This window comes from Borostomias antarcticus (assembly GCF_949987555.1).
Source record: "Borostomias antarcticus genome assembly, chromosome: 11".
Classification (NCBI taxonomy): domain Eukaryota; kingdom Metazoa; phylum Chordata; class Actinopteri; order Stomiiformes; family Stomiidae; genus Borostomias; species Borostomias antarcticus.
Genome location: NC_140244.1, coordinates 22,228,877 through 22,256,376, shown reverse-complemented (window position 1 = coordinate 22,256,376; position 27,500 = coordinate 22,228,877). Strand labels below are relative to the sequence as shown.

Sequence of the window (27,500 nt, the reverse complement as noted above, 5' to 3'; positions counted from 1 at the left end):
AAACGCTAGCGAGAGATGAAGAGAGACCTAACGAGCGGATGAAGCCACAGCAAGCACCTGGAAACCTTCTCAGATCACCTCCGCTTAAACAATCCCCTGGCCCATCATACTCGCACATGCCACACACACACACACACACACACACACACTGCTCTCGTCTGCCTGATTCTTCCACTGTGAAGGCACACATAAAACGAGGCGGCGGTGCTCGGGCGAGGGACGTTTAATCCTCCACATCCAGAGATTCCGCTCCCCGCTCTTCAGTCATCCTGTCCAGAGCTTCAGCCCTCATTTCCTGGTTTTAATCGTTTGGGCGAATAGTCTTCCATTCGCTGCTCTCTCTTATCTTTTATTCATCCATCCATCCACACCGCTGCTGGGTCTACCTGACAACCCGCCCCCACCCCCCCCATCGCCCCCCCCCATCGCCCCCCCCCCGGGGCTACCTGCCCCCCCCCCCCCCCCCCACCCTCCCCGGGTCTTCCTGCCACCCGCCCACCCCCCCCCCCCCACCCCCGAGTCAACCTGCCAACCCCTTACCTGGCCTGGAGCCCTCGTCCACGGAGCCGTTGTAGACCTGGTTCCTGAACTCGGGCCTGTTGTCGTTCATGTCGATGACGTAGATGTACAGGTCGATGGGGTTCTCCACCTGGTTCCCATTCATGTCCACGGCGTGGGCCCGCAGCTGGGGGAGCACACAGAGAGAGAGCGGTCTGGGGTCAGAGAGGTCAGAGGTGAGAGAGAGGTCGATGGTAGAGCGTCAACAAGCCCAGCCAACATTCCTTTTGTTACTCGGCTGGGGAATAAAAAAACAACCCAGTGCGAACCGTATATTTTCTGTTCAGCTCGAGTGTATTTGGCTTCTCTTTCTAGTCTTGTTAAAAGGAATATTGACGTTGGCAAGCGGAGTCATGGGTGTTGGAGTAAATAGCACTCTTGTTGTACATACACCACTGCGGCTCTTTCTTCTACAATCTAGCCTCGGACGAAGCCTTCATCATTTATTCCTACTGTTGCTTTAACACTATGCACAGCGAGTTTGAACCCTCCCAAGTTCTGCTTCACATGTATCCTGGTGCTCGCCCAAACCTCCCTCCCTCCATCCCTCTCTCCATCTGTTTTCACTCAAGGGAGGACAGCGAGCGAGCCACAATGAAGAAAAAAATAATAATAAAACCATGAATTAAGAAGCAGGCTCCTACTTTGATGTAACAAGGTCACTGCTGTTCGGTCTAGCACAAACACAGCGCCCTAGCAGAGGGACCACTGGGCCACGCAGCTCCCAAAACCAGCTCCCTGGGCCGGGCTGATCTGCAGCAGATCCCAGCCTGTTTCTGGTTAGCGTGGCTCATAGGGAATAGTCACCTGCGTTGCAGCGTAGGCTGCAATGCCTCACCTAAACTATTTCCGATAATGACTGTGATGTGAAGGCCACATTCCAAACAAAACCCGAGCCGATTGTAGTGTGAGTATGCCCTTACATAATAAACCTGATTGTAGTGTGAGTACGCCCTTACATAATAAACCTGATTGTAGTGTAAGTATGCCCTTACATAATAAACCTGATTGTAGTGTAAGTATGCCCTTACATAATAAACCCGATTGTGGTGTAAGTACGCCCTTACTGTACATAATAAACCCAATTGTAGTGTAAGTACACCCTTACTGTACATAATAAACCTGATTGTAGTGTAAGTACGCCCTTACTGTACATAATAAACCTGATTGTAGTGTAAGTATGCCCTTACTGTACATAATAAACCCGATTGTAGTGTAAGTATGCCCTTACATAATAAACCTGATTGTAGTGTAAGTATGCCCTTACATAATAAACCTGATTGTAGTGTAAGTATGCCCTTACATAATAAACCTGATTGTAGTGTAAGTATGCCCTTACATAATAAACCTGATTGTAGTGTAAGTATGCCCTTACATAATAAACCCGATTGTAGTGTAAGTACGCCCTTACATAATAAACCTGATTTTGGTGTAAGTACGCCCTTACTGTACATAATAAACCCCATTGTAGTGTAAGTACTCCCTTTACATAATAAACCCGATTGTAGTGTAAGGACGCCCTTATATAATAAACCCGATTGTAGTGTAAGTACACCCCTTATATAATAAACCTGATTGTAGTGTAAGTACACCCCTTATATAATAAACCCGATTGTAGTGTAAGTACACCCCTTATATAATAAACCCGATTGTAGTGTAAGTACACCCCTTATATAATAAACCTGATTGTAGTGTAAGTACACCCCTTATATAATAAACCCGATTGTAGTGTAAGTACACCCCTTATATAATAAACCCGATTGTAGTGTAAGTACACTCTTATATAATAAACCTGATTGTAGTGTAAGTACGCCCTTACATAATAAACCCGATTGTAGTGTTTAAGTGAGTAAGTACGCCTTCCGGCGCCACAGAATGGTGGGAGGTAGAAATAAAGGCTCATGGAGGTTCTGAGGAGAAATCACTCTCCACTCCACCTAAATCCTTAAGACTTGTTCCTCCAAAGAGGCCAGCAACAACAACCATCTCCAGAGTCTGAAGAGCTCGCTCAATTAAAAAAAAAAAAGACTCACTGTTTATCTCTGAATTTCACGGACTTAGATCTCAGGCCAACATTCTGTCCGGCTTGTTTGAAAATGAATCCTCAAAATCTCTTAACTTCTCGACAACGCAGTCGATCGGAGATGCAGGCTGGAGAGATCAATAACACCTACTCTAGGATTTCACACAAAGTTTGGACATGGAATTAATACCGGAATCAATACAGGCTGAAAAACAGGGCCAGAAATATTTCTCTCTCAGGAAATCAGAAGGAAAATGTGTTTTGATGAAGGACTTAGGAGAATACATTATGGTAATATCACTGGGAAGTGAGGGTAATCATGAGATTCATAAACATGGCGGTCTGTTTTCATGGAGCCGGAGAGACGGTCAAACTAACACGCTAACAGGAAAAACTGTGCCGTACTGGGAAACGTACTGTGTCATTTAATTTGTGGTTCATACTGTTTTGGAAAGGATATCATGTTCAAGACTCCTGATACCATCACCTTCAGATTGGGTAACATGGACTCTGTTAAAATGTACTGTATGCAGATCATTATCACCAGGACATAGAAGGACCCTCCATTAAATCTGATTCTACTGTACTGGCAGACCCTGAGGAGGATGGAGAGAGTGAGAGAGTGAGAGAGGAGAGGAGGAGAGATAAAGGGAAATAGGAGAGGAGGGAACAGGAAACAGTTGAGCAGCGGGTGCTGCAGTGTAGGTGAAGGGGAGAGGAATTTGCAATAAGGAGCTTGTCCATGTCCACTGGAAGGGAGGGCAGTGTTTCTCTCTCTCTCTCTCTCTCTCTCTCCTCCCTCTCTTTCTCTCTGGACACCAGGGAGGCTGACAGTCAGTGTACATAAAGTTTCTAGCGGGGGGGGGGGCGGGGGCTGTCGCCCAGTAGCAGGAAATAGAATGAGGACCATTTCCCCACAGCTGCTCCGTCTAAGACAGGTGAAGATCCTCTCCCATCTCTCACCCCTCTCCTCCTCCTCTCCTCCCCTGCTCCTCTCCTGTCCTCCTCCTCTCCTCTCCTCTCCTCTCTCTCCTCCGCACTAAAAATGTTATCTCCGGGTCTCGCCGAGGTTAATTCGGCTTTACGTTTCCTGCCCATCGCCTGATCTGGTCTTGCACCCAATATCCGCCTGCCACCGGTGCACCCCGCCGTCACCGACCGGGAACACAGCCCTTATCTACCCCCCAACGCCACCCCCCAGTGCCACCCACCCCCCCCGGCTCTAATTCAATAACAGCAGCGGTGGGGAGATAAAAGCCGGCGTTTAAGGGCCGGAAAAATGGAAGTCCGGGTCCTGAATTCAAAGTTACTATCGCGCGAGGTGAGGCGGTAGACATGCGCGGAGCGGCGCTCGGCACGCAAATCCCGCCGGCGCGGGAAGCGGCTCGGAGGCGGCTGCCGGCTTCACCGGGCCCGCTGTTGTCCTCCGGAGGCATCCGATTGGACGACCGGCTTTGATTCTCAGCACGCTCATGTTTTTGGGAGATAAAAAAAGTTTTCTGTCCTCGTTTTACTGCAGCTCATTAAATAAACATTAGGCATCAGTACCCTGACTAAACTCTGTGTCTGGTTGCTAAATTGCACTAATAAAACCATCCCTACAGGCTCTCTGTGTCCCATCCTTACTCACACCAGTGGCCTGCCTGACCGCTTCAGGGATGGTCGAGTTGGTCTGTTCATAACAGCTCAGTTTCAGCCCCAGTTCTCAGTGTGTCTGTATGAGGGGCCTGTTCACCCAGACATCTCCATCTCAGTCTGTCACTCCGGCCCCTGCTCTCTGGACACTCCTGCCAGGCGGCGTGGTGCAGTGACTCAGGGAGCCGTCACCAAGCCAGGGCCTTTCCTGACAAATCACCCCATCGATCCTGCCTCCACTTGGGCATAAATCTGTTGAGTTCCCACTGAGAGCACTGGGGCCTCCAGAGCTCCGCAGGACTGTAACTTTGACTGAGTTCCCTTCAGCAAATAAACAACATGGCTTCCAGACAAACAGACAGAGAGAGAGAGAGAGAGAGAGAGAGAGAGAGAGAGAGAAAATGGAGACAAAGTGGGACTTGTGGACCAAATCATCATCATGATTACCCACATCAAAGAGGTTAATTAATTTGTAATAAGTGATTGGAATGGTGTTTGTGTGTGTGTGTGTGTGTGTGTGCGTGTGCATTTGTGTGTGTGTGTGTTTGTGTGTGTGTGCGTGTGTGCATATGCGTGTGTGTGTGAGAGTGTGTGTGTGTGCGCATCTGTGTGTGTGCTTATGCGTTTGTGTGCGTGTGTTTGTGTGTGTGTGTGTGTGTGTGTGTGTGCGTGTGTGTGTGTGTGGGTGTGTGTGTGTGTGTGCGCGTGTATCCCTCACATGGTAGGATGAGCGTGACTCCCGGTCCAGAGGCTTGGTGACAAACATCTTGCCAGCCACAGGGTCGATACTGAACACCTCGTTGGGGGGCTGGTCAGCCCCCACCCCTGTGATGCTATAGCGGATGGAGATGTCACGGTCCTGGTCCGAACGGATCTGGAACACACACACACACACACACACACACACACACACACACACACACACACACACACACACAAGGTAAGGTTTCACAATGCCAGTCTAGTAGACTGCCTGTCTTCATTCATAGTGTTTCGTATTAAACCCTCTCTAAACAGTCTAAGTGGTTTACATTCTGATATAGAATGTAAAGCTACAAAAGCAATATTGAGCAATAATGTTCTTTACACACACACATGCACACATGCACCCACGCACGCACGCACGCACACACACACACACACACACACACACACACACACACACACACACACACATACACAAAGATAAACACCATGTCACCCAAAGATGAATTCACACACTCTCACACTCACACACACACACACACACACACACACACACACACACACACACACACACAAATATAAACACCATAACACCCAAAGATGAATTCACACACTCACTCACACACACAGACACACACACACACACACACGCACACACACACACACACACGCACACACACACACACACTTTGTGCAATTGCATCCGTCGGTGTGATGAGAAGGTGTTTATTATTCCAAATCCAGTCCGTGATATAGTGCCTAGGAGCGAAATACTCCTATCCTGGCACATCATTGCACCAATGAGATTTTGTACATAATTCATAAAACAAATACACACGCTCACACACACAAAAACACATACACACGCACACACACACACACGCACATGCACACGCACACACACATCCATCATGGCCCAGCACTCCAGGCCCTTCCCGAGGATTTCATTAGCGCTAAAGCGCGGGGCGCGCAGCAGGCATTCTGTTTGGGCAGGATTGGAGTGCTTCAAGAAAATAAATTCAATACATTTCATGGACAGGGAAAATGAGATCAACATACATCGCGAGGAGCATTTTTCTTCTCCACAGTGGCTTCGATAGTGGGAGTTTTAAAGAGACTCTCTGGGTTGCTGTTTAGAAATTGGCACACAATATTATTGTGAGCAAACAAACAAACAAAAAAGTACACACACAAACAGGAACATGCGGACATCTTCTTCTGAGACGCTGTACAGTAATTAGGGAAGTGACAGCAAGCTTCAAAAGAATAAACAGCTCCTGGCAAGACCAAGAAGAAGCGTTGGACATAAAACGCGCGCACACACACACGCACGAATGCACGCACACACCAAGTGGGCGTGTAAAATAGTTTTGCTTTTTTCTTTGTTTTTATTTTTATGTCGTTTTAACTTTTTGTCTCTTCTTACGGAGACTTGTTGCTGCTACATTCATGCGCCTCTGGTGTCTACTGTAGAGATCCTCCAGTGCGGTGTCTACTGTTGAGGGCCTCCGATGTCTAGAGATCCTCCGGTGCGGTGTCTACTGTAGAGGGCCTTCGGTGTCTACTGTAGAGCGGTGTGCCTCCGGTGTCTACTGTAGAGCGGCGTGCCTCTGGTGTCTACTGTAGAGCGCCTCTGGTATCTACTATAGAGTGGTGCGCCTCTGGTGTCTACTGTAGAGCGGTGTGCCTCTGGTGTCTACTGTAGAGCGCCTCTGGTGTCTACTGTAGAGCGCCTCTGGTATCTACTATAGAGTGGTGCGCCTCTGGTGTCTACTGTAGAGCGGCGTGCCTCTGGTGTCTACTGTAGAGCGCCTCTGGTATCTACTATAGAGTGGTGCGCCTCTGGTGTCTACAGCACCTCTGGTATCTACTGTAGAGCGGCGTGCCTCTGGTGTCTACTGTAGAGCGCCTCTGGTATCTACTATAGAGTGGTGCGCCTCTGGTGTCTACAGCACCTCTGGTATCTACTGTAGAGCGGCGTGCCTCTGGTGTCCACTGTAGAGCGCCTCTGGTATCTACTATAGAGTGGTGCGCCTCTGGTGTCTACAGCACCTCTGGTGTCTACTGTAGAGTGGCACGCCTCTGGTGTCTACTGTAGAGCGCCTCTGGTATCTACTATAGAGTGGTGCGCCTCTGGTGTCTACAGCACCTCTGGTGTCTACTGTAGAGTGGCACGCCTCTGGTGTCTACAGCACCTCTGGTATCTACTATAGAGTGGTGCGCCTCTGGTGTCTACAGCACCTCTGGTGTCTACTGTAGAGTGGTGCGCCTCTGGTGTCTACAGCACCTCTGGTATCTACTGTAGAGCGCCTCTGGTGTCTACAGCACCTCTGGTGTCTACTGTAGAGTGGCACGCCTCTGGTGTCTACTGTAGAGTGGCACGCCTCTGGTGTCTACAGCACGTCTGCATTGTCCACTCGTACACTTATTCATTGGTACATCATTATTTATAAGGCAATTCTTGGTCTTCTTCCTTCTTACCTCTGTGCCTACATTTTACAAAAAAGTACTTCGGAAATACTCCTTAAGATCACAGGACTTCTTGCTGCTGTCTGTTCCCAAAGTCAGAACAGAAAACGGGAAAATGGCTTTTAGTTATTCGGCTCTTTCTACCTGGAACATGTTACAAAATGATCTCAAACTTGAGGAGCAGGTCTCAGTAGATGTTTTTAAATCCACTATGAAGGTTTTAGAGGTGGATTTAACAGTATGTTCATGTTTTTAACTAGCGTATTGCCATATAGCCAAATCACCAAGTGTAAACTGTATTACTGTTGCATCTCTGTGTTTCTTTTGTATATTTCTGTCTGTAACTCTGTGTTTGGATTGCACTGCTGCCTATCTTGGCCAGGTCTCTCTTGAAAAAGAGATTTTTAATCTCAATGGGACTTTTTCCTGGTTAAATAAAGGCTAAATAAAACAAATAAAAAAATAAAATGTTTTCAATTTCAGTTTAGTTTTAATTAGTTTTTAAAGCATGTTTGCTAGTTTAGTTTATTTTTTATTTTTTGAAAATGCTTAGTTTTAGTTCAGTTTTATTAGTTTCAGTATTAGTTTTATTATTGTAAAATTATTTATAATTTTTATTTTCTTCTGCCCTAGCCTTGTGAGACTATACTTATCTCGTGAGCTCACGTTGTTTCACATGCAAAACAAACCATCTGGCGCACGTCAGGTTACTTCTGTGCAGGGGCACAGCTAAAGAAAGAATGGAGGATAGATTTCATATCCACGCAAAATACTAGGCTTATGTATTCAATGAAAAAGACTAAATCTAAAGACATTTAGTTAGTTTTGTAAACACAGTTATCGTGTTTTTGTAAAGCATTGTTTTTATTTTATTTCAGCAAACAAAAATGTTTTTTCACACCTAGTTTTTGTATTTTAGTTAGTTTTCGTTAACTATAATAACCTTGGCGCGCACACACACACACACACACACACACACACACACACACACACACACACACACACACACACACACACACAGGATACACCATTATGTGAAAGTAAAAAGAGTGCAGGCTATTCTACGGGGGCTGGCATGTACTGTGAGAGGTCCAGGATGGCCTGCAGCCTCCTCCAGCCTGGCAGAGGAGATAAAGAGCTATTAGGGGCATTAAGTGCACTGCTAGGCTAGTGATTTGCCCTGGAGTGCTGGGTAATTGGGACTTATTTGAGGGAGTCTTTCAGTGCAGGGCCCAAATACGCTCCAAACCCTCCACCCTCCTCATCTCCTCCCATTAGTGATACCAGAACCAGCACAGTCCTGCTATTTCCGCACGCCTCAATAACACACACGCACACACGCGCGCGCGCACTCACACACACACACACACGCTCGCACACACACACCGGCGCAGCATTCCAAGTCTGCGGGCCGAGCTTTCTCTTCCGTTCAGTCGCCGCTTCGGGGAGAGGGAGGCCTGAGTGGCCATGAAGAGGAAGTCTCTCCTCAAAGTTGTCTCTCGTCCCACTTGTGGCGCCAATTTGCCGGTACTCTGACACGCCAGGCTCCTGACCACTCCGAGCCCAGCAGGAGCCTGGCGAGGACAACGGGTAGGACAGGCGTCGGAAGACGGGTGTCATCCAGACCGCTTCTGGCAGCCGAATAACAACCTGTCATCATAATCATCATCATCATCACCATCATCATCATCATCTCTGTACTGCACTCCTCACTGCCAATACACACTGCCACTGTCTCCCCCAAAACCGGTCGTCATTGGATACGCTGGACAGCACACTCTAAAACAAACAGGGTAAGATAGTAATATGGTCGGACAAAAATGTATTATCTCTAGGAATATTTGGAATGTGTGTGTACGTGTGTGTATTTGTGTGTGTGTTCGCGCATGCGTGTGTTTGAAATACCTCTGGGGGAATTTCAGGACAAACTCTTTCAGAGTCCAATGGTCCAATCAGAGTAGTACTTTCTGACGGCATAGATAATGTGTAAACAAAACGCCAGCATTGGCTAGAGGTGCTTCAAATGAATCTACATCCCCTAAACAACAACAAAAAACAACAACTAGCCGCTAAGTTGACGCTTCTCTCTCCCTCTGCTGTAACTCCCCCCCCTCCTGGTTTTGAGGAGTGTAAGTTTCAAAGCGGGAAAGCGGGGTAGAAGCATACATACTCATCCACTGCTCCCACAGTTCAATAACACACATGGAACAATTACACACTCCACTGCCAATAAGCTCTCTCTCTCTCTCTCTCTCTCTCTCTCTCTCTCTCTCTCTCTCTCTCTCTTCCTTTCTTTTGGGGCCGAAACCATGCATGAAAAATGAAATTACTCCAATCCGCTGGCCTTGGCAGTGCTGTATAAATCCTTTGCAGTTAAGGAGTGATAGCCCTTCTTCATTTCTTCCGAGTTCTTTTTTCTGGCCCCCTAATTTCCCAGGCGTTTCAAGGCTCTCCTGCTTGAGGGAGAACCGGCTGCACGTTCCATTCCAGCCAATTAACTCACCTTCCCACAACGTTCACGCAACATCAGTGCAACGGCGAAAAAACGCCGCCAGAACCTTCACACTGTTCGTTTGCGCCGGTAGATTCTGTTGATATCGCTCAGTCGCTCAGAAGAGCCTTTCTAATGAACCCGACGTCAACACAGCTGGAATACAGTGTTTCTGTTTAGTTTCTGGATTCCTTATACTGGATTTTTCTCTCAGTATTTCAGCTAAAAACATGTTTCTCCTCTTACAAAGATACTCTCTCCTCACTCTTTCCTTTATCAACAGTTATGATAGACAGGCAGGATGCCCCTGAATAGAGTGAGCTCCTGCTCTCTGACACTCGTCTGTTTCCTGGCGCGGACGTGCAGAACGGGCCAAATAGCTCAGTCTGTGATTCTGGATTTCACAAAAGACGAACAAGGACGTCTCACTGTCTACCCTTCTTTCACACACATGTACGCACATACCCACACGCACACACACACACACACACTCGCACACACACTCTCTGTTGAGATTCAGAGGGAGAAAAGTGAGAGAGAGAGAGAGAGAGAGAGAGAGAGAGAGAGATACCGTATTAGACCGTATCCTCTCTAGGCAGAAAGCAGACACTAGTTAAGTGACCTATTTGTCAGAGGATCAAAGCAATTCCCTTCATTACTGACAACTTGTCTGGGTCTTAAACAGATCTTATCATTGAGCTTAGCTCCCTCCTGCCAGGAGAGAGTCAAGCGAATGAGAGACCAGCATGGCACTCGCTGGCTCTCCAGAAGCAGAAGAGGGGCGAGGAGGAGGAGGAATAATGTCGAGGAGTGCAGCTCCCTGGGCTAATGCCAGAGCCGCTGTTGCCACCGTCAGTGAAGCGCGGAGTGGGGGGGGGGGGGGGGGGGTGGTGGGGGGAGGGGGCACTTCCACATCTCGGCAACATGTGCATGCATTTTCATGTGCGCGCCTTTTTATCCCAAAGTGTAGAATATATAAAACGACGTTAATAACAGTGGCCTCTGTGTGCACTTCTGTGAACAAAACTTTTTTTTTCTTTTTTTTTTCCTGTAGAGCTGTATAGTTTGAGAGTGGAAATGTTTAATTCATGTAATCAATCCATGGTGTCATGAATACAGGGAGAGTTTTTTTCCTCGAGTGTTAATTAGAAGGTGAAGCTACTGTGAGTCCTTAGTGGCCCTTGCTATGGAGGTGCGCTTTGGCTACACTAGCTCCCACAGGGTTTAGCTTCCACCGGCTCAGGCTCCAGGCTCTGTGTTGTTGTCTGAGGCCGAAGATCAACGTCGGACGTTCCTGTTCTAGGCGATACCCGCGTTGAGTGCGTGCTGCTATTGTGTGTGTTTGTCCTTCTTAGCAGAGCCCATGGGGACATCTATTCACAACGGAACACAGAGAGCAATGCACACATAGGAACGTTGTTCTGTACACACAGGACCTTCGGGTACGAGCACTCGCAAATTCAACACACACTCCTCTCCTACACAAAGACGACTCAGCATTACTATGGTAACGGATAAAGATGTATACAAACATCGAGAGTGCGGGGGGGTGGGGGAGGAGGGAGGAGGGAGGAGCTTATCCTCAGCTCCGTGCGGCGTGTTTCGGAGACGGGCGAGCGAGGGAAATATCCTCTGCTGTATCCTCCGCTGTCTCTACCACTAGGGATCACGCCGGAGCCCTGGGGGGGGTCACGGGTCACGACCCCAGCTAAGCTGTCTCACGTCGGGCCAGGTCTGTCAAACCTGATTCACTAAGCGTCGCTCTAATATCCACACAACAGAGCTACGGCCAAATCGAAAACATGACCCACATGTGTGATCGCATACAGATGTGGCCGGATGATTTTTTTCTAGTCCAGAATATATTTTCACATATTGAATATTGTTGTAATGTTGTAATAGGGAACATATGGAGTAGGTCTCCTTCCAGAATGTTCCAGAATGTCCTAACAGATCTAAATCAGAGGCATACACCGCTGGCACTGGTCAGTCTCTGGCTACAAATTGGCCGCATATTCACATTAAAATTGAGTTTAAGATAAAGTATTATACACAAAGAAAAATGCATATACATATACAGTATAATAACTTTCATCCACAAACACAACTAAATTGGAATGGCTGCCTTTGTAAAACTCAACATTGTATTCAGCAAAACTCTTTTGCACACATGAAAAGAAAATGTCTTTAAACTTCATTCTTTGTGCTGTACAGTATATCACCCTAACAACTCTTTCAGCTTTCGAAAGGCTTTTTGTGTCTGGAATAAAATAAGATACTGTTCTATTATGATTGTATTATTTAAGAGAAGGATGGTTCAAATTGCTGCTTTTATGTTTGTGAGAACATTATCCTTGGTTTGGGAAACAGCTAAGCTGCTGGCATTTTTGCCAATTTCTGCTCCAGAGGAAGAGAGAGAGGCATTAGGGAGTGAAAGAGAAACACACACACACGCGCACACACACACACACACGCACACACACACACAAGCACACACACACACACGCACGCACACACACACGCATGCACATACACACACAAACGCATGCACATACACACACACACTTACGCATGCATGCACACACACAAGCATACACACACACACACACACAGACACACACACACACGACATGTCATTGCTGTGCCAATTACGGTCTGTGGTGGTTCAGGGGGGATCAGTCTCCTCAGACAGCAGCGCAGCACTAAAGCCAGACAAACAGTGAGCCGTCACTTCCAGACACGCAAACTGGAACAAACAGGTACAATAGAGGTTTACCAGAGTAACGCCCCGCACACATGAAGAGATCCAGGTGTGGGCCTCAACTTAACTAACTCTAACTGTGCAGTGAGGCGAAGGATAGTCAACAACAGAGAGGTGCGCAAGTGGCAATGACACACTGTTTCCTCTGATGGTAAACACACACACACACACAGACACACACACACACACACACACACACACACTGCAGATAAGCAGACATTTTCATAGTTTTGCTTAGAGTCAGCAAAGCTTTTGCAGAGCTCTCCCCAAGCCTCTTTGAACTTGAGTTCTGCTGTGCTTTGATGTTGCATATTCTGTCTTTTCTGAAGGTGTGTGTGTGTGTGTGTGTGTGGGGGGGGGGGGCGTGGGTTGACAGGAATGTCAGGATTTTACCTTACCTTCAAGTCAAGAAAACACAGAACTATGCTTACTCAGTGTGTGTGTGTGTGTGTGTGTGTGTGGGTGTGTGTGTGTGAGAGAGAGTGTGCGTGATAGGTGAGGGCAGTTTGAAAAGTATAAGACTTCTCTATATAATAATATTAAGAACAGGCATTAATGGCAGTTGAGCAGTGAATTACTTTTCCAATTAGTGGATGTGTGAAAGGAGCCAGGTCCGGAATGGTGCAGGATCTCAGCCAGGCTATTCTCCCTGGTCACTACAAAGGACTGATCATGTCCATACTCTCTCTCTCTCTCTCTCTCTCTCTCTCTCTCTCTCCCTCTCTCCCTCTCCCTCTGTCTTTCTCCTCTCTCTCTCTCTCTCTCTCTCCCTCTCTCCCTCTCCCTCTGTCTTTCTCCTCTCTCTCTCTCTCTCTCTCTCTCTCTCTCTGTCTTTCTCCTCTCTCTGTCTTTCTCTCTCTCATTCTGTCTCTCTATGCTCTCTCTCTCCCTGTCTCTCTCTCTGTCTCTCCTCTCTCTTTCTCTCTCTCTCTCCCATCTCTCTCTCCCCTCCACTGAGGGAGAAGACAGTAGAGAATGTGAGCATTATAGTGGGGAAAGAAGAGAGGATGCGCCCTCTCGCTGTCTTTGGCTGTGATTTGTTATAGGGGCTACTCTCTCTCTCCCTTTCTCTCTCTCTCTCTCCCTTTCTCTCTCTCTCTCTCTCCCTCCCTCTCTCTCTCTCATTCTCTCTTTCATTAAAGGATGGATTATATCATGAAGTGACAAGTGTTCTAAATGCATGAATGACTTCCTTAGTGGCTCCCAGAGGCATACTATCAAGGACCTATTACACCAATATAACTCAGCAACACACACACACACACACACGCACACACACACACACACACACACACGCACACACACGCGCTCACACGCACGCACACACACACACACACACACACACACACACACACACACACACACACACACACACACACACACACACACACACACACACACACACACACACACTTCTGTCCCCCACCAACAAGGTCTGGATAATTAGACAAAAGACTGTGGGAGACTTTCAGAGAGAGTGTGCTGCTGCAGCACTTTTCCCCTTCATTTACACCCCCCCCCCCCAGACACACACACACACACACACACACACACACACACACACACACACACACACACACACACACACCACTCCCTCCCCTCACATTCAAAATCCATCAGGCTGCAGCCAGTGAGGAGGAGAATGCACACCAGAGGGGAACCAGCGGAGAGTGAGTGAAAAAGAAAGAGTCCCTGAACACACAGGATCAGCAGAACCCTATAATGGGCTATGGAGGGTCAGTGGCCAAGGGTCCTGCTGCTCTTTGATTGGACGGTGCAGGGACAGACACCTGGGGGAAGGTTTTAGAAGAGAGATTTGCGTGACCTTACTATGTTCTATTGTCCTTCTAATACTCATAGAGACGCAGAGTTTCGGACAATGATTGGAACGTGTGAATTTGCCTCCATTAGTCCTTCCGCACACACAAATACACGAGTTGCAGCACATAGTTCCCAAACTCATCCAGGCGGTGATGTGAACAGTGTGTGTGTGTATGTGTGTGTGTGTGTGTGTGTGTGTGTGTGTGTGTGCGGTGTGTGTGTGTGTGTGCAGTGTGTGTGTGTGTGTGTGTGTGTGTGTGTGTGTGTGTGCGGTGTGTGTGTGTGTGTGTGTGGCTCTTGTCCAGCCAAAGGAAGGAGAGGAAGTCCCACCAGGTAGACAGATGCCTGAGAGATGGAGGGATGGAGGGATGGAGAGATGGAGGGATGGAGGGATGGAGGGATGGAGGGATGGAGGGATGGAGGGATGGAGGGATTGGGGAGTGAAGAGGTGGGGGGTGGTTTCATGTTTGGTGTTGACTGGATATCTGACAAAATGGACCCTTCTTTGCCAAACTTGCTTCATGCCAAGCACAGGCAAGCTGGGGGCTGGACCACATCCTGCCGCCGCCGTGTTGAGAACACACACACACACACACACACACACACACACACACACACACATACACTCAGTATGTTTCCCATGTTTTGGCTCTTCCCTGGGAGGGAATCTGCTTGGCAAACTTTCTCTCAGCCTGAGTCCTGTGTCCAGCTGTCATTTTGACAAATGAACCTTAGTAAAGACTAAGGTGTGTGTGTGTGTGTGTGTGTGTGTGTGTGTGTGTGTGTGTGTGTGTGTGTGTATGGTGCGTGCCTGTCTTCCTGTGATTAAGACCGGGGTGGGGATGTTTTGTGTTCACAAACTTTTCCTGGCACCTCCAAACTCTCCTTTTCCTGACTGTGGGGGAGAACTGAGTAGAAACTGAACTTGGCCCGGTGTGTCTCTGTGTGTGCAGAATAAAATATGTCAGTGATATCTAGTTCTTTTCCTCATGGCTGGATCCCCTACGAGGCCAGTAGACCAAAATCCATATCCAACCATCGGGGCCAGTATGAGTTTTGATGATAATTAAGCCTACAAGACACAAACCTACTAGTCTTAACTTGAACTAGCCTTACAGGGTCAGATGGTTTGCAAGGCCAAACAAGAACTAACCTGACAAGTGCCAGATGGTTTGTTTCACACAACCATCTGGGAAAGCTTCGCTGGAAACTGTTTGGAAAAGGGCAGGCACTGTCAAAACTACTCGCCAGGTGATTGGATGAACCCTGTGAATCGCGAGTAAATCAAATTCTTACTGAAGCCAGTCGGGAGAAGAGTGAAAACATTCTGAAAAGTCTTCAGTGTCGTTCTTTGCTTTTCTTTTAGCGAAGAAATACTCTCCGGTTCAAATATAACTGTTGCTATAGCATCTACGCCAACCTCTGCCATGTTTGTTTTGGAACGAGCAGTTGCTTCTCGCTGTCGTCACACCTAAACCCTGCCCAGCGTAGCTGCTAGCTCGCTGCTAGTATTTCCTCAAATAACGCTGATTGGCCATTCATTTTCTGATGTGCACAAGTGGATCTCCATCGAGCTTTACCAGACTGATGTGCAGAGTGGAACAATGTGAGATCGTGTGAGGTCTCTAGCCATGTTTCCATCCACTTGTCAATCGAATTGTGTGAGGATCGCTAAAAATATGAATGCCAATAAAGCCGGTGAACGTGCGTTTCCATCTAGAGCTTTAAATTGGATAAAGCATTTATCACAAAATACTTTTATCGAACAAGAGAAAATCCGATGAGATCGACAGTACAAACATTTTGTCAATTTTCATGATTTTTTATCGAATTTTACTGTTTCCATAAGGCATTTTTAATTCGATATAACTTAATTCGCATAAAACGTGTGGATGGAAACATGGCTTCTTACAAGAACAGCCTCAGAAACCAAACAGTCGGAAGGACAGGTGAGCTCTGTGGCTTAACGCAAAGGCCCTTAAATTAACTACACTGCGTGTTTAAAGTCCTCTGGGGTCTGTGCTAGCAGGAGTGCTGGAGAGAGCTGAGTTACTTGTCCATTAGGTTTGAGTTTACGAACAACCTGGGATATTAAAGGTTTATAGGATATTAGAGGAAATGCTTTTTTCCTCTGAAAATGAAGACTCAATGAATTCCCAGGCAAGATGAAGATGTTTATAAGTGAGAAGCAATAAGGAGGCTAGAGTGTTTAGAGACCTAAGGTATGGAAGCTCATATGCCTTTATCTGCTCTTAAACTGTTTATCTGAAGAGCAGTTTCCTCTCAAGAAGATGTTGTGAAACAATGGTGGCAATGCATTTTAATAAAGACACACACACACACACACACACACACACACACACACGCAAACACACACACACACACACACACACACACACACACACACACACACACACACACACACACACACACAGTTATTACCAGCTGGATACGGAAGCGCTATCAACCACCACTGCCCCCCCCCCCACCCCCCCATGACAGAATCCATTATATTAACATGAAGAGATTCTGATGAAGGCCTTTCTTTCCAAATGACAACATAAATAGGATCACATTTTTCTGGTACAGGCATGGATTTCGATTTGCTTCACATTTTTACCTTGAGGAAAGATTGAGCAAAAGAACGCGAGATGGAAAAATACAAGCGCATTAAGTGAGATTAGAATTTCACATGACTTGCAACCTAAAGCGCTCCAATTCAATTCCCCATCATGCCCAAGGACTTTTTCCCTGGCAATTACTCTTTTCTCCCATTCCACACAAATGCTGCTTGCCTTTGTGTTGAATCCGATTTTCCTTTGTGAGTCCCTACCTCTGTGGGACATGCTGACAAGGAAAAGAATACTGTAACAGCAGTGCTTTCTGCGGTCTGCAACTTTCTTTGTCTGCAGCTTTTAGTCTGTCTGTCCGTCCGTCCGTCCGTCCGTCCGTCTGTCTGCCTGTCTGTCAGCCTAAAACACGCAATGCAAACAGTCTCCCTGACCCGCCCACATCCCTCCTCTCTTACTGTACGTTCCGCTGCTGCACGGGGTCTCCCTCTCCAGGCTCCAGGGGTCCAGACCGGAGGGGCTGTTCATTAAGCCGTTATTTATCTGCCTCATAAAGGCTCCTCTCGTCTCAGACTTATGCCCTTGACCCTCCACATAACACCGCAGTCCTGGAGAAAATAGTCGATTTATTGTTTTGTTTAGCCGGAGGCGGACCCAGGAAGAGCGGAGGGGGGGGGGGGGCATCGGGGGGTGTGGGGGACAGGTGCAGTAAAACTTCAGCCCGGGGGCTTGAGTGGTAGCTGCCTGAGCCCCCAGGGAGACGGGAATCTTACTATAAGGCCACTGGCAAGAGCGCCGTTTGGGCAACACCCCTTACGTCGGCTCTGTCCTGCTGAATCGATGGCGGTGCCACAGTGGAACATTTCCTTCCAGTCCCGCGCCGACGACTAGGGGAGCAAATAAGGATTTGTCGCCGTTTACATAAATGCAGTAACGATTTGTTCTACTGTCAATCAGGGGAGATTGTAAGGAACTCTTGTAAGGGACTCCATTTCCTGATAAACATAATTACATTGATCTGTCTAATATCTCTCTCTCTCTCTCTCCTTCTCTCTCTTTCTCTCTCTCCCTCTCTCTCTCTCTCTCGCCCTCTCTCTCTCTCTCTCTCCCCCTCTCTCTCTCTCTCTTTCTCTCTCTCTCTCTCTCTCTCTCGCCCTCTCTCTCTCTCTCGCCCTCTCTCTCTCCCTCTCTCTCTCTCTCTCTCTCTCGCCTTCTCTCTCGCCCTCTTTCTCTCTCTCTCTCTCTCTCTCTCCCTCTCTCGTCCTCTCTCTCCCTCTCTCTCTCTCTCCTCCACTGACTGCTGGACTGGGGTCAGCGCAAAGTTAGCTTCCTTCAACTTTTTCAAGAAAGAGACCCAGCTCCCATTCTCACAGCAGATAGGCAAGAGCTAAAGGGCTCATTACTTCTGCGATGAATATTCAGGCGCCAGCGCGCCCGTTCGTACATCGCAGAGACATCTGCCAGAGCTGCGACAAAAACAACCCCTTGAGATCGGAGAGAGTGAAACGCTTCTGAGAAAAGCCATCTCTCAACTGCCACGGAGCAAGTGACAATAAATATCAGTTTGTGTTCGGAGAGCGATGATTTAAACCATCTCGAAAATAGGGATGCTTATCCAGGAACAGAAAACACCAGTGGGGCTTTGGCAGGGAAATCAAACGAGGGGGGGTCGGGTTGAAACGAGGGATGATGTGTGCTGTTGAAAAACCCCCAAAGAGAAACGCGCGTAATGCAGACACAGCCGCCAGGCCTTGCTTTGGGAGGAGGGTGAAATAAAGAGTGAGGTTCCTCTCTTCCTCCTCCTCCTCTTCATCCCCCCTCCATCTGCTCTCCTCCTCCTCCCTTGCTTGACTCTGGACGAGTGGCGTCTCTCTCCGGAGAGACCGTTTCTCTGTTTCCTACATCCCGTCCGTGTCGCTGACAAGACGACCTCAGCCACTTGCTGGATGAGTGTGTGTTTCAGCGTGGGCGTGTGTGTGTGTTTCAGCGTGGGCGTGTGTGTGTGTGCGTTTCAGCGTGGGCGTGTGTGTGTGTGTGTTTCAGCGTGGGCGTGTGTGTGTGTTTCAGCGTGGGCGTGTGTGTGTGTGCGTTTCAGCGTGGGCGTGTGTGTGTTTCAGCGTGGGCGTGTGTGTGTATTTCAGTGTGGGCGTGTGTGTGTGTTTCAGCGTGGGCGTGTGTGTGTATTTCAGCGTGGGCGTGTGCGTGTGTGTGTGTTTCAGCGTGGGCGTGTGTGTGTGTGTGTGTTTCAGCGTGGGCGTGTGTGTGTGTGTGTGTGATTCAGCGTGGGCGTGTGTGTGTGTGATTCAGCGTGGGCGTGTGTGTGTGTGTGTTTCAGCGTGGGCGTGTGTGTGTGTGTGTGTGTTTCTCCTTTCATACACAGAGAACTGTGTGACTGCCAAGTAAAGGGCAGCAGGGTTACACAGTACATTCCTGAACATAGAGAGAAGGAGAGAGAGAGAGAGAGAGAGAGAGAGAGAGAAAGAGAAAGAGAGAGAGAGAGAGAGAGAGGCTTTGAAACTAACAAACATAGCAAATCAAAATATGCAACAGTGCAAACAAACGCGGTATTATAGACTCTGTTGGTCCGAAACCATTCTCTATTTTCACAGCCTGAAATTATTTGGCCCGTAAAATGAGTTCTGTCGCAACGAAACATGTTTAACGCATTCCATATGTGGAGCGAGGAGATTTCCTAGCGGACAGGAATTGGATTGGGATGCTTAAAATGTTCCCAACCTTGTGGGGTTTTACTTCTCCTGCGGCTCGTCTGGTGAACTGGCTTCAGACAACGAGATGGAGTCCTGCTGTACTTGGCTTGGTTCTCTCGCTTCATTGTTTGAGGATAAAAAATAAAAAAAAACTATAAAAAAAAACTGGGTGTTTACAAAGACCACGCCAGGGAACACATACAATGGACTGCTCCTTTGTTAGCAGCCCTGTGTTGTTTTTTGTGTGTGTATTGATTGTGTGTGTGCGTGTGTGCGTGTGTGTGTGCGTGTGTGTGTGTGTGTGTGTGTGAGAGGTTTGAGCATTATGCTTCAGCAGGCTGAGGATGGGTTAGGAGGTGGATTGATGAGCTGTGTTGTGGGGTGCGGCATTGTAGTGTTCCAGCGCTGTACTGTCGAGTGTGTGTGTGCTGCAGTGTGGTGGGTGTGTGTGTGTGTGTGTGTTGGCATGGCAAGTTTTCATTAGGCCTTGAGCCTGAGGAGGCCATGGACACTTTGGATTCTGTGAAGTCTATCAGACCCAAACACAGCTCTAGCCTCTCCTCTAATCCTGCCCTGTGCCTTTACACACACACACACACACACACACGCACACACACACACACGCGCACAAACACACAAACACACACACACATCCCTCTCATATATCCTATCAAAACCTCGGGCTCTACAGTATAAGCGCCGGCTCAGCTTGCTTCTCTTTTACACTCGACTCTTTCCCTTCATTCTCTCTCTCTCTCTCTCCCTCTCTCTACCACACTCTCTCTCTCTCTTTGCCTCTCTCTCTCTCTCTCTCTCTCTCTACCCCACTCTCTCTCTCTCTTTGCCTCTCTCTCTCTCCCTCTCTCTCTCTCTCTCTACCCAACTCTCTCTCTCTCTCTCTCTCTGTCTCTCTCTCCCTCTCTCTCTCTCTCTCCCTCTCTCTACCCCACTCTCTCTCTTTGCCTCTCTCCCTCTCTCTCTCTCTCTCCCTCGCTCTACCCCACTCTCTCTCTCTTTGCCTCTCTCTCTCTCTCTCCGTTCCCCGGCTTGTTTGGTAGCTGTGGTGAGTGCTGGCGGAGCGCTGTAGTCATTAATCACTGGTAAACGTGCGCTGAGGAGACGTCAGACACCCCGGGGGTCTTCTAACCGCCCCCCCCCACCCCCCCCCCCCCCTCTTCAAAAGTCTGTTCTGAACGTGCTCTAGAGAGGAGGGGCTACTGGAGCACAGCACAGGTGCAACGGCAGCTAGGTACAGTAAGTAAACACGCACACAGATGGCACACACACACACACACACACACACACACACTCACACACACACACACAGAAGAGAAAAACAAGTCACATAGAAGTGGCTGCCTCTTCATGAAGAAAGGCAGACATTCCGCTGACATTTTGAGAATTCACAGTGTACTGAAATAAGATACAAGTTTATTTTGAATAGTCAACATCTATATTGATATTGTCTAGAGTAGTCTCAATTATTTGTCAAGAGAGGTACAACAGAGAGCAAATACAATCTCTGGTGCATAATGTTTCCTGGGCTGAAAATCAATAAGGGTTTTACAAAATCATCCACTGAAACTAGGACATTAATTTTGCCCGTGAGGCGTGTTCCAACAGAACCCAGCCCAATCTGAAGATGTCCTGCAGTATACTGTCAATATAATGTCCTCCTCTTATTGTGAGATGAATCTACGAATCTCACTTCTGTCAACTCTTTACCAAGGGCAGTCGCAAAAAATAAAAAGTGAAATATTAAGATTTGTGAAAAGCTCAAAAAGACCGGGAATTCGCACGAGCACCAGAACTCAAGATATTTATCTTTCATGCATTCTTTAGTACCGTAGCTCTGTGGATCCACTCTACTGTACTTCACTCACGTTCTTATCACAGGGCAATTTATGAAAACCTCTGCTTACAGCCTAACCCACTCTCCTGGAGTAGGTCCACAACATCTATGCTCCCGTTAATGTAAACGTGTTTCTTTGTGTACGACATGACACCGTTTCCTGGGCGCAGGGATGCGGCAACAGAACGCTAGGATCTCTCCAGCTCTGCTAAGGTTCGGGCCTTCTCAACGCAGTGAACACGGCCGCTTCCACAGCGATGACAGCGCACCGGCGAGGCTCACTGTTTTCTGTTTTCGCCGCAGCTGTCCGACCTCGGCTAAACACGCTGTTGTGTGTAGGCGGCCTCTGGGTCTCTGCACCTGTCATCATCCTCTCAGTGATACAGGCTGAATAGCAAGCGCACACCACTTTACCGGGCTGTGAGCGAGCTGGTGCACCTCCTACACACACACTTTCCCCACCCCCCCTCAAATAGACCGCCGTGTAGCTCTCCTGGCAGTGAACCTGCTCTGAGCTGTTGTTTCACTGGGGGAGGGGGCGGGAGGTGGGGGGGTTTCTGCTGACGTCGGTCCTAAAGGCGAAGGGGGGGGGGGGGCGTGGCGGGGGGCGGTGGGGGGTGGGGGGTGGGGGGGGGGTTGAGTCTTTATTTATCCGAGCATAAGAAGATCGATTCCTCCACGGCGCACGAGAGGTGCGCGGATCAATGGGAGGTTTCAGAAAAGCTTCTGTGAGAAATCGATGGCTCCTACATGCCATTGACGACTGTTTGGCCGGAGAAGAAAGGCAGGCAACAAAGAACAGCTGTTTACGGCGAGGAATCATTCCGGCCTCTCTCCCGCTCTGCCAAAAGTCCGTTCCCTCCTCTCCAGAAAGGCTCGGGCGCTTCTCTTCGATCCTCGGTGCGGCCTCTTAGTTGCTCTTTCTTCTCGCTGTGGTTGCGGTCGTGTAGCGCCGCTCAGCTCCATGGCTGTAGCCGTAAGCGTGCGCCTCCAGAACTAAGAGGAGGAACCGGGTCTATAAGCGCCACGCCACCGAAGCTAGCGCAGCTAACGGCTGAAGGCGAAGACCCTGGCCTTGGTGGCTGTGGCGCTAGATACGCTCGCGTTTAAAGATTGGCATCGGCTGACTAAAAACGACACTCGGAAACATGGCAGTAGTGTCTCTTCACCGTGGGCTTGCCGTGGCACCCTTCGCGGTCGATGAGTCATCCGGCTCGTCTCGTTCTCGGGTGTGGGAGTGCAGTGAGGGTGAGTCGTACCGTCCAATCAGCGTCTCCCCAGGACTGACTAGCTGCCATGAGGGCGAGCGAGCTGGGACCGCTGTCACCACCCCTCTCTCTCCAATCCGCCGCCGGCCTGATGGCGGTGACAGAGTGGGGTGGCGCGGAGGGACGGCTGGCGGCGAGGGGGGTGCTGTCACCGCGCCCGTGTCACCCGGTGACGGCCCCCGGGTCCTGGGGAGAGAGGGGAGCGGGTGGCTGACGTGGCCCACGCCCTCTCCTGGGTGTCACTCTCTCTCCGGGATGACAGAACAGCCCATTAGGACTGGGACTGGCTTCACAGGCCATTAGACTAGGTAGGCATCACACGGCCAACACTGCCTGCCCACACTGAGACATGGCAGAGAGAGAGAGAGAGAGAGAGAGAGAGAGAGAGAGGGAGAGACATATACTGCCATAATAGCCAATTAGCCACTTATAAATCATTACTAAAAATCTTAGCAAAATATATGCTCTATATATGCTCTAATATGAATAATAATAACCAGTCTTTCATTGTGCAAAGTGTTGCATCCTCACTCCTGTCTTGCCTCAACGGTATTGAATCCAAAGACTAAACTGAAAAAATAAGAGAATATATTGCTTCATACGAGCACCACTTTAATGGTTCCCAAAAATCCCAAACACACTTACAAAAGGGATAATATAATTTCCCCTCTTGGATGTCTGGTTCCTTGTTAAATCTGTCCTGCCTGAGCTCCGGATGGCCCTCGGTGCCTTCGGACATTATTAGGGAAGGAAAGCGAGAGCCACAGACCCCGACAGACGCGTGAGCGCGCCTCACCCTCCTCCAGCCTCCAGCGGCCATATTTACAGCCCACAAGTGGACTGTTCTGCCCGCGCTACTCTTCCAAACGCTCTTTGATTTATCCCCCCCCTCTCCGAAAGTCCTCGTCTTTCTACATCTGACTGCCCCCCCCTCCCTCCACCACACACACACACACACCAGAACTCTCTTTCTGGAGGCTGTGTGTTTCGGGGGCTTGGGGCTTTGATGAGAGAAGGACTAGCTTTGCCAGACAGACGGGGCGCACGCCCGATCTCCAAATAACACCCTGGCCACCCCCAGATCCCCCTCCATCTCCAGCACTCCAACGAGGGCGCAGAAACATCCCCGCTCTCGATGTCTATCTTTTACAAGAAAAGTTCTCTTCAAGTCGCTCCTCTTTCCCCTCGGGACTGGCGCAAAGCAAAGAGAGGCAGACAAAAGAAAGTGCTTCTTCTGCACAATGTGATACCAAAAGCTAAAATAGAGAGGGCTCTGTAAACAGCCAGAGCAAGCTGGTGGCTAGACATCCATGATGAAGGAAGAGAGGGATACTGGGGGAGAGAGAGAGAGAGGGATAGAGAGAGAGAGAGAGAGAGAGAGAGAGAGAGAGGGAGAGGGATAGAGAGAGAGAGGGAGAGAGAGAGAGAGAGAGAGAGAGAGAGAGGGATAGAGAGAGAGAGAGAGAGAGAGAGAGAGAGAGGCATGTGTAACCGGGTCTATCTTCTACCGGGAGTGATGTTTTTTCATGAACTGGAGAAGACACCACCAGCCCCGGGTTCCGGAGCCTTCCTGCCCGAGGCGAGCTGCGTTGCGCTGTGACAGAACCTCTGAATTTTAAACACTCAGCAGCACGAGCTCCACACAACAACACATTCACACGTTTATTTATTCATGCTATCTTCTCTCTCACAAGGCTTTCACAGTCTCCACCCCCCATCCCAACCCCCCTGTCCTGTTGATATTCAATACTTTTTTAGCAGTTTTGCTGAAACGTAATTTGAAGCTACTTTGAACGCTACTCACTCACGTGCTGTTCCATCTCTGGAATACTCTCTGGAATGAGCTGTGTAGAATAATGATCAAGAAGAGACTAGGGGAGCAGAGCAACATTTGGCTTGTGGGGGCCCAGATTCTCCTGGTTCACAGGGCGAACAGCCTTATGAAAAGCAATAAGGAAGGTTTCAACCCGTGGTTCGAGATAATTGGACAGGTGGGATGTCGGAGGTTCCTATCTTAGTGGGCTTTGCCTCCTCGCAGTTCAAAACAAGATGCTTATCTGTGATTTAAGAGGGGCTGGCGGCCATGATCGTATTAGACCTGAGGGGATGAACTCCTGCACTGTCTCGGCTGAGGGATAAAGCAGCCTTTGATGCTAACGACCCTCTAGGAAATCCATCATTCCCCAGGTCGTCAATACGCCTTCTGTGAAAGGTTCAGCGACAAACTGCGTTTAAAAAAAAAGGGCTGTCATAAAAATAACACTGAACTCAGTTGAAAGTGGATCGGTTGAACAAAGCAACACACGGTTGGACAGAGGAGCAGAGAGAGAGAGAGAGAGAGAGAGAGAGAGAGAGAGAGAGAGAGAGAGAGAGAGAAAGAGCTGCTCAAGCCACAGTCCTCCATCTCTTTCTCTACGAGGTGAAAAGCGTGATCAAAAGAGGTAGAATACCTCTGCCCATTCACAGCTGTAATCACATCACAAACACGCCTCATAATAATCAACAGGAACTAAGAATGAACCAAGCTCATCATCAGCATCAGCATCAGCATCATCATCGTCATCATCATCATCATCATCATCATCTCACTTGTTCTCCTTCATACCCTTTGAGTGTGTATCTGCAGTAGCTAAGGATGAGGATGAGGATTCGTTCTCCAGACTGGGGCGAGAACGTATGAGAGATGTCACTTACGCTGACGAGCATCTGAGGGAACGGTCCTCTGGAGTTCTCGGGCACGTTGACCGGTGGGATCACCCAGTCCCTCTTCTGCCTCCGCAGCCCACTGGAGCTGGCCTGGCGCTGCCCGGGGAACAGGATGGCGGTGGGCGGGGCTTGGTCCTCTTGCTTGTCGGCCTTCTCCTCCTCTACCCCGATGACCTGAGAAGAACGCAAAAGACAGATGAGTGTGTGTGTGTGTGTGTGTGCTGAATGAGAAGAGAGAGGAGTCTAAGGTGATGTAGCTAGAGCAGACCTAGAGCAGACAACCATACCCACACACACACCTACACACACACACACACACACACACACACACACACACACACACACACACACACATACACACATCTCACTATCTGGAACCGTGTCATGATTAGCCTCGTACCTCAGCAGTGTTCGACATGAGGCCCTTACACTGATACTGGTTTGTATAATGTTTTACACATTCAAGTGTGCATTTGAAACAACTAGCTCTATCAAGCAGGCTTCTGAAGATTATTTGGAAACACTTTCTATGAAGGTCATGTTTATAAAGCATTGTCAGCAAATTTATAACACATTATAATACACTTATAAGGCTTTATAAAACTCTTATCATACTGTAGTCATATTTATAGTCATGCATGTCACCTTATAATAAGGTTTATAAATTATTATGAGTGGTAGAAATAATGTCTTATAAATATGACTACAGTATGATAAGAGTTTTATAAAGCCTTATAAGTGCATTATAATGTGTTATAAATTTGCTGACCATGCTATACAGCACAGTATAAGTACCAAACTTTAGCCAGTTATAAAGATACATGGAGAACTGGTCTAATGTATCATGACAGATTATAAATTCTAAGTCTCTGAAAAGGAATAATGTCTTGTCAACATCAATAATACGCTACAGTATAACATGAATGTGAGCTTTAAGTAAAGTGATAGTAATTGTATCAAACTATAACACGATTATGAGATCTTGCAGTATTTGTTGGCTGTAAGTAAAATGACAAAACATTCATTCTTTATGTCTTTATAACTGGCTTGTAGTTATAATCTGCTGTGTAGCATGGATATATAATACATTATACCTACCACTTATAATAATTTACAAACCTTGTTATAAGGTGGCATGCATGACTATAAACATTTATAAATAGTCTTATAAAGCCTTATAAGTGCATTATAATGTGTTGTGAATGTGTGTAAGATGCTTTATAAGCATGATCATATAAAATGTTATCAAAAAATCTCCTGAAGCCTGCTCAATATGACATGACCATCATAGAAAGTGTTACCAAATTGTATATATGTTATATATTATATATATATATATATATATATATATATATATATATATATATATATATATATATATATATATATTATATATATATATATATATATATATATATATATATACATTTGATAGTAATCCCTAAGTGTATGAAGCTATATGCAGGATGTTTCACATTTCCAAGTAAAAGATTGATTAGGAAAAAAACAGCACATAGAGTTGACAGGCTGTCAGGTTCAGTACAGTAATGTTAATGTATGTACAGTACAGCCCGGGGCTTTGGGAGACAGAATCCACATCCAAGCAAACGAACAGCTTCCTCTCAGACTGACATGAAGAGATACAGTCCGTGTTCTCAACGCACGGTTCTAATAACGCTCTGCGCTTGGCGTCCAGGGACTATGGTCTTTAATGATCCTCTACAGTACAGTTTGTACTGAGGAACCGCAGATCTGGTCCTACGGGAGTTTTTGCCGACACATCGCAGGGTTACAGTAGAGCGCAGCGGCTGCGCCCGGACCTCACTCGCAAACATCATCACTCTCCGTCTCTCAACTCCGCTCTCCTCTCAATCTCACTCCCCCCCTCTTCTCTCTCTCTCTCTCTCTCTTCTCTCTCTCTTTTTCTCTCCCC

The 27,500-nt window shown here is 47.9% G+C and overlaps 1 protein-coding gene across 1 annotated transcript in view; it reads right to left on the bottom strand.

Annotated features, from left to right (window-relative positions):
- The window catches only part of LOC311315495 (cadherin-4-like), a gene marked incomplete at both ends in the record, with an annotated part of 270,228 nt that overhangs the window by 41,664 nt on the left and 201,064 nt on the right, over positions 1–27,500 (bottom strand). The window contains 3 exons of the mRNA XM_084446164.1: positions 541–685; positions 4,935–5,090; positions 25,556–25,741. Of these exons, the coding sequence (XP_084302290.1) occupies positions 541–685; positions 4,935–5,090; positions 25,556–25,741 (487 nt within the window). The remainder of the gene's footprint in view (positions 1–540; positions 686–4,934; positions 5,091–25,555; positions 25,742–27,500) is intronic.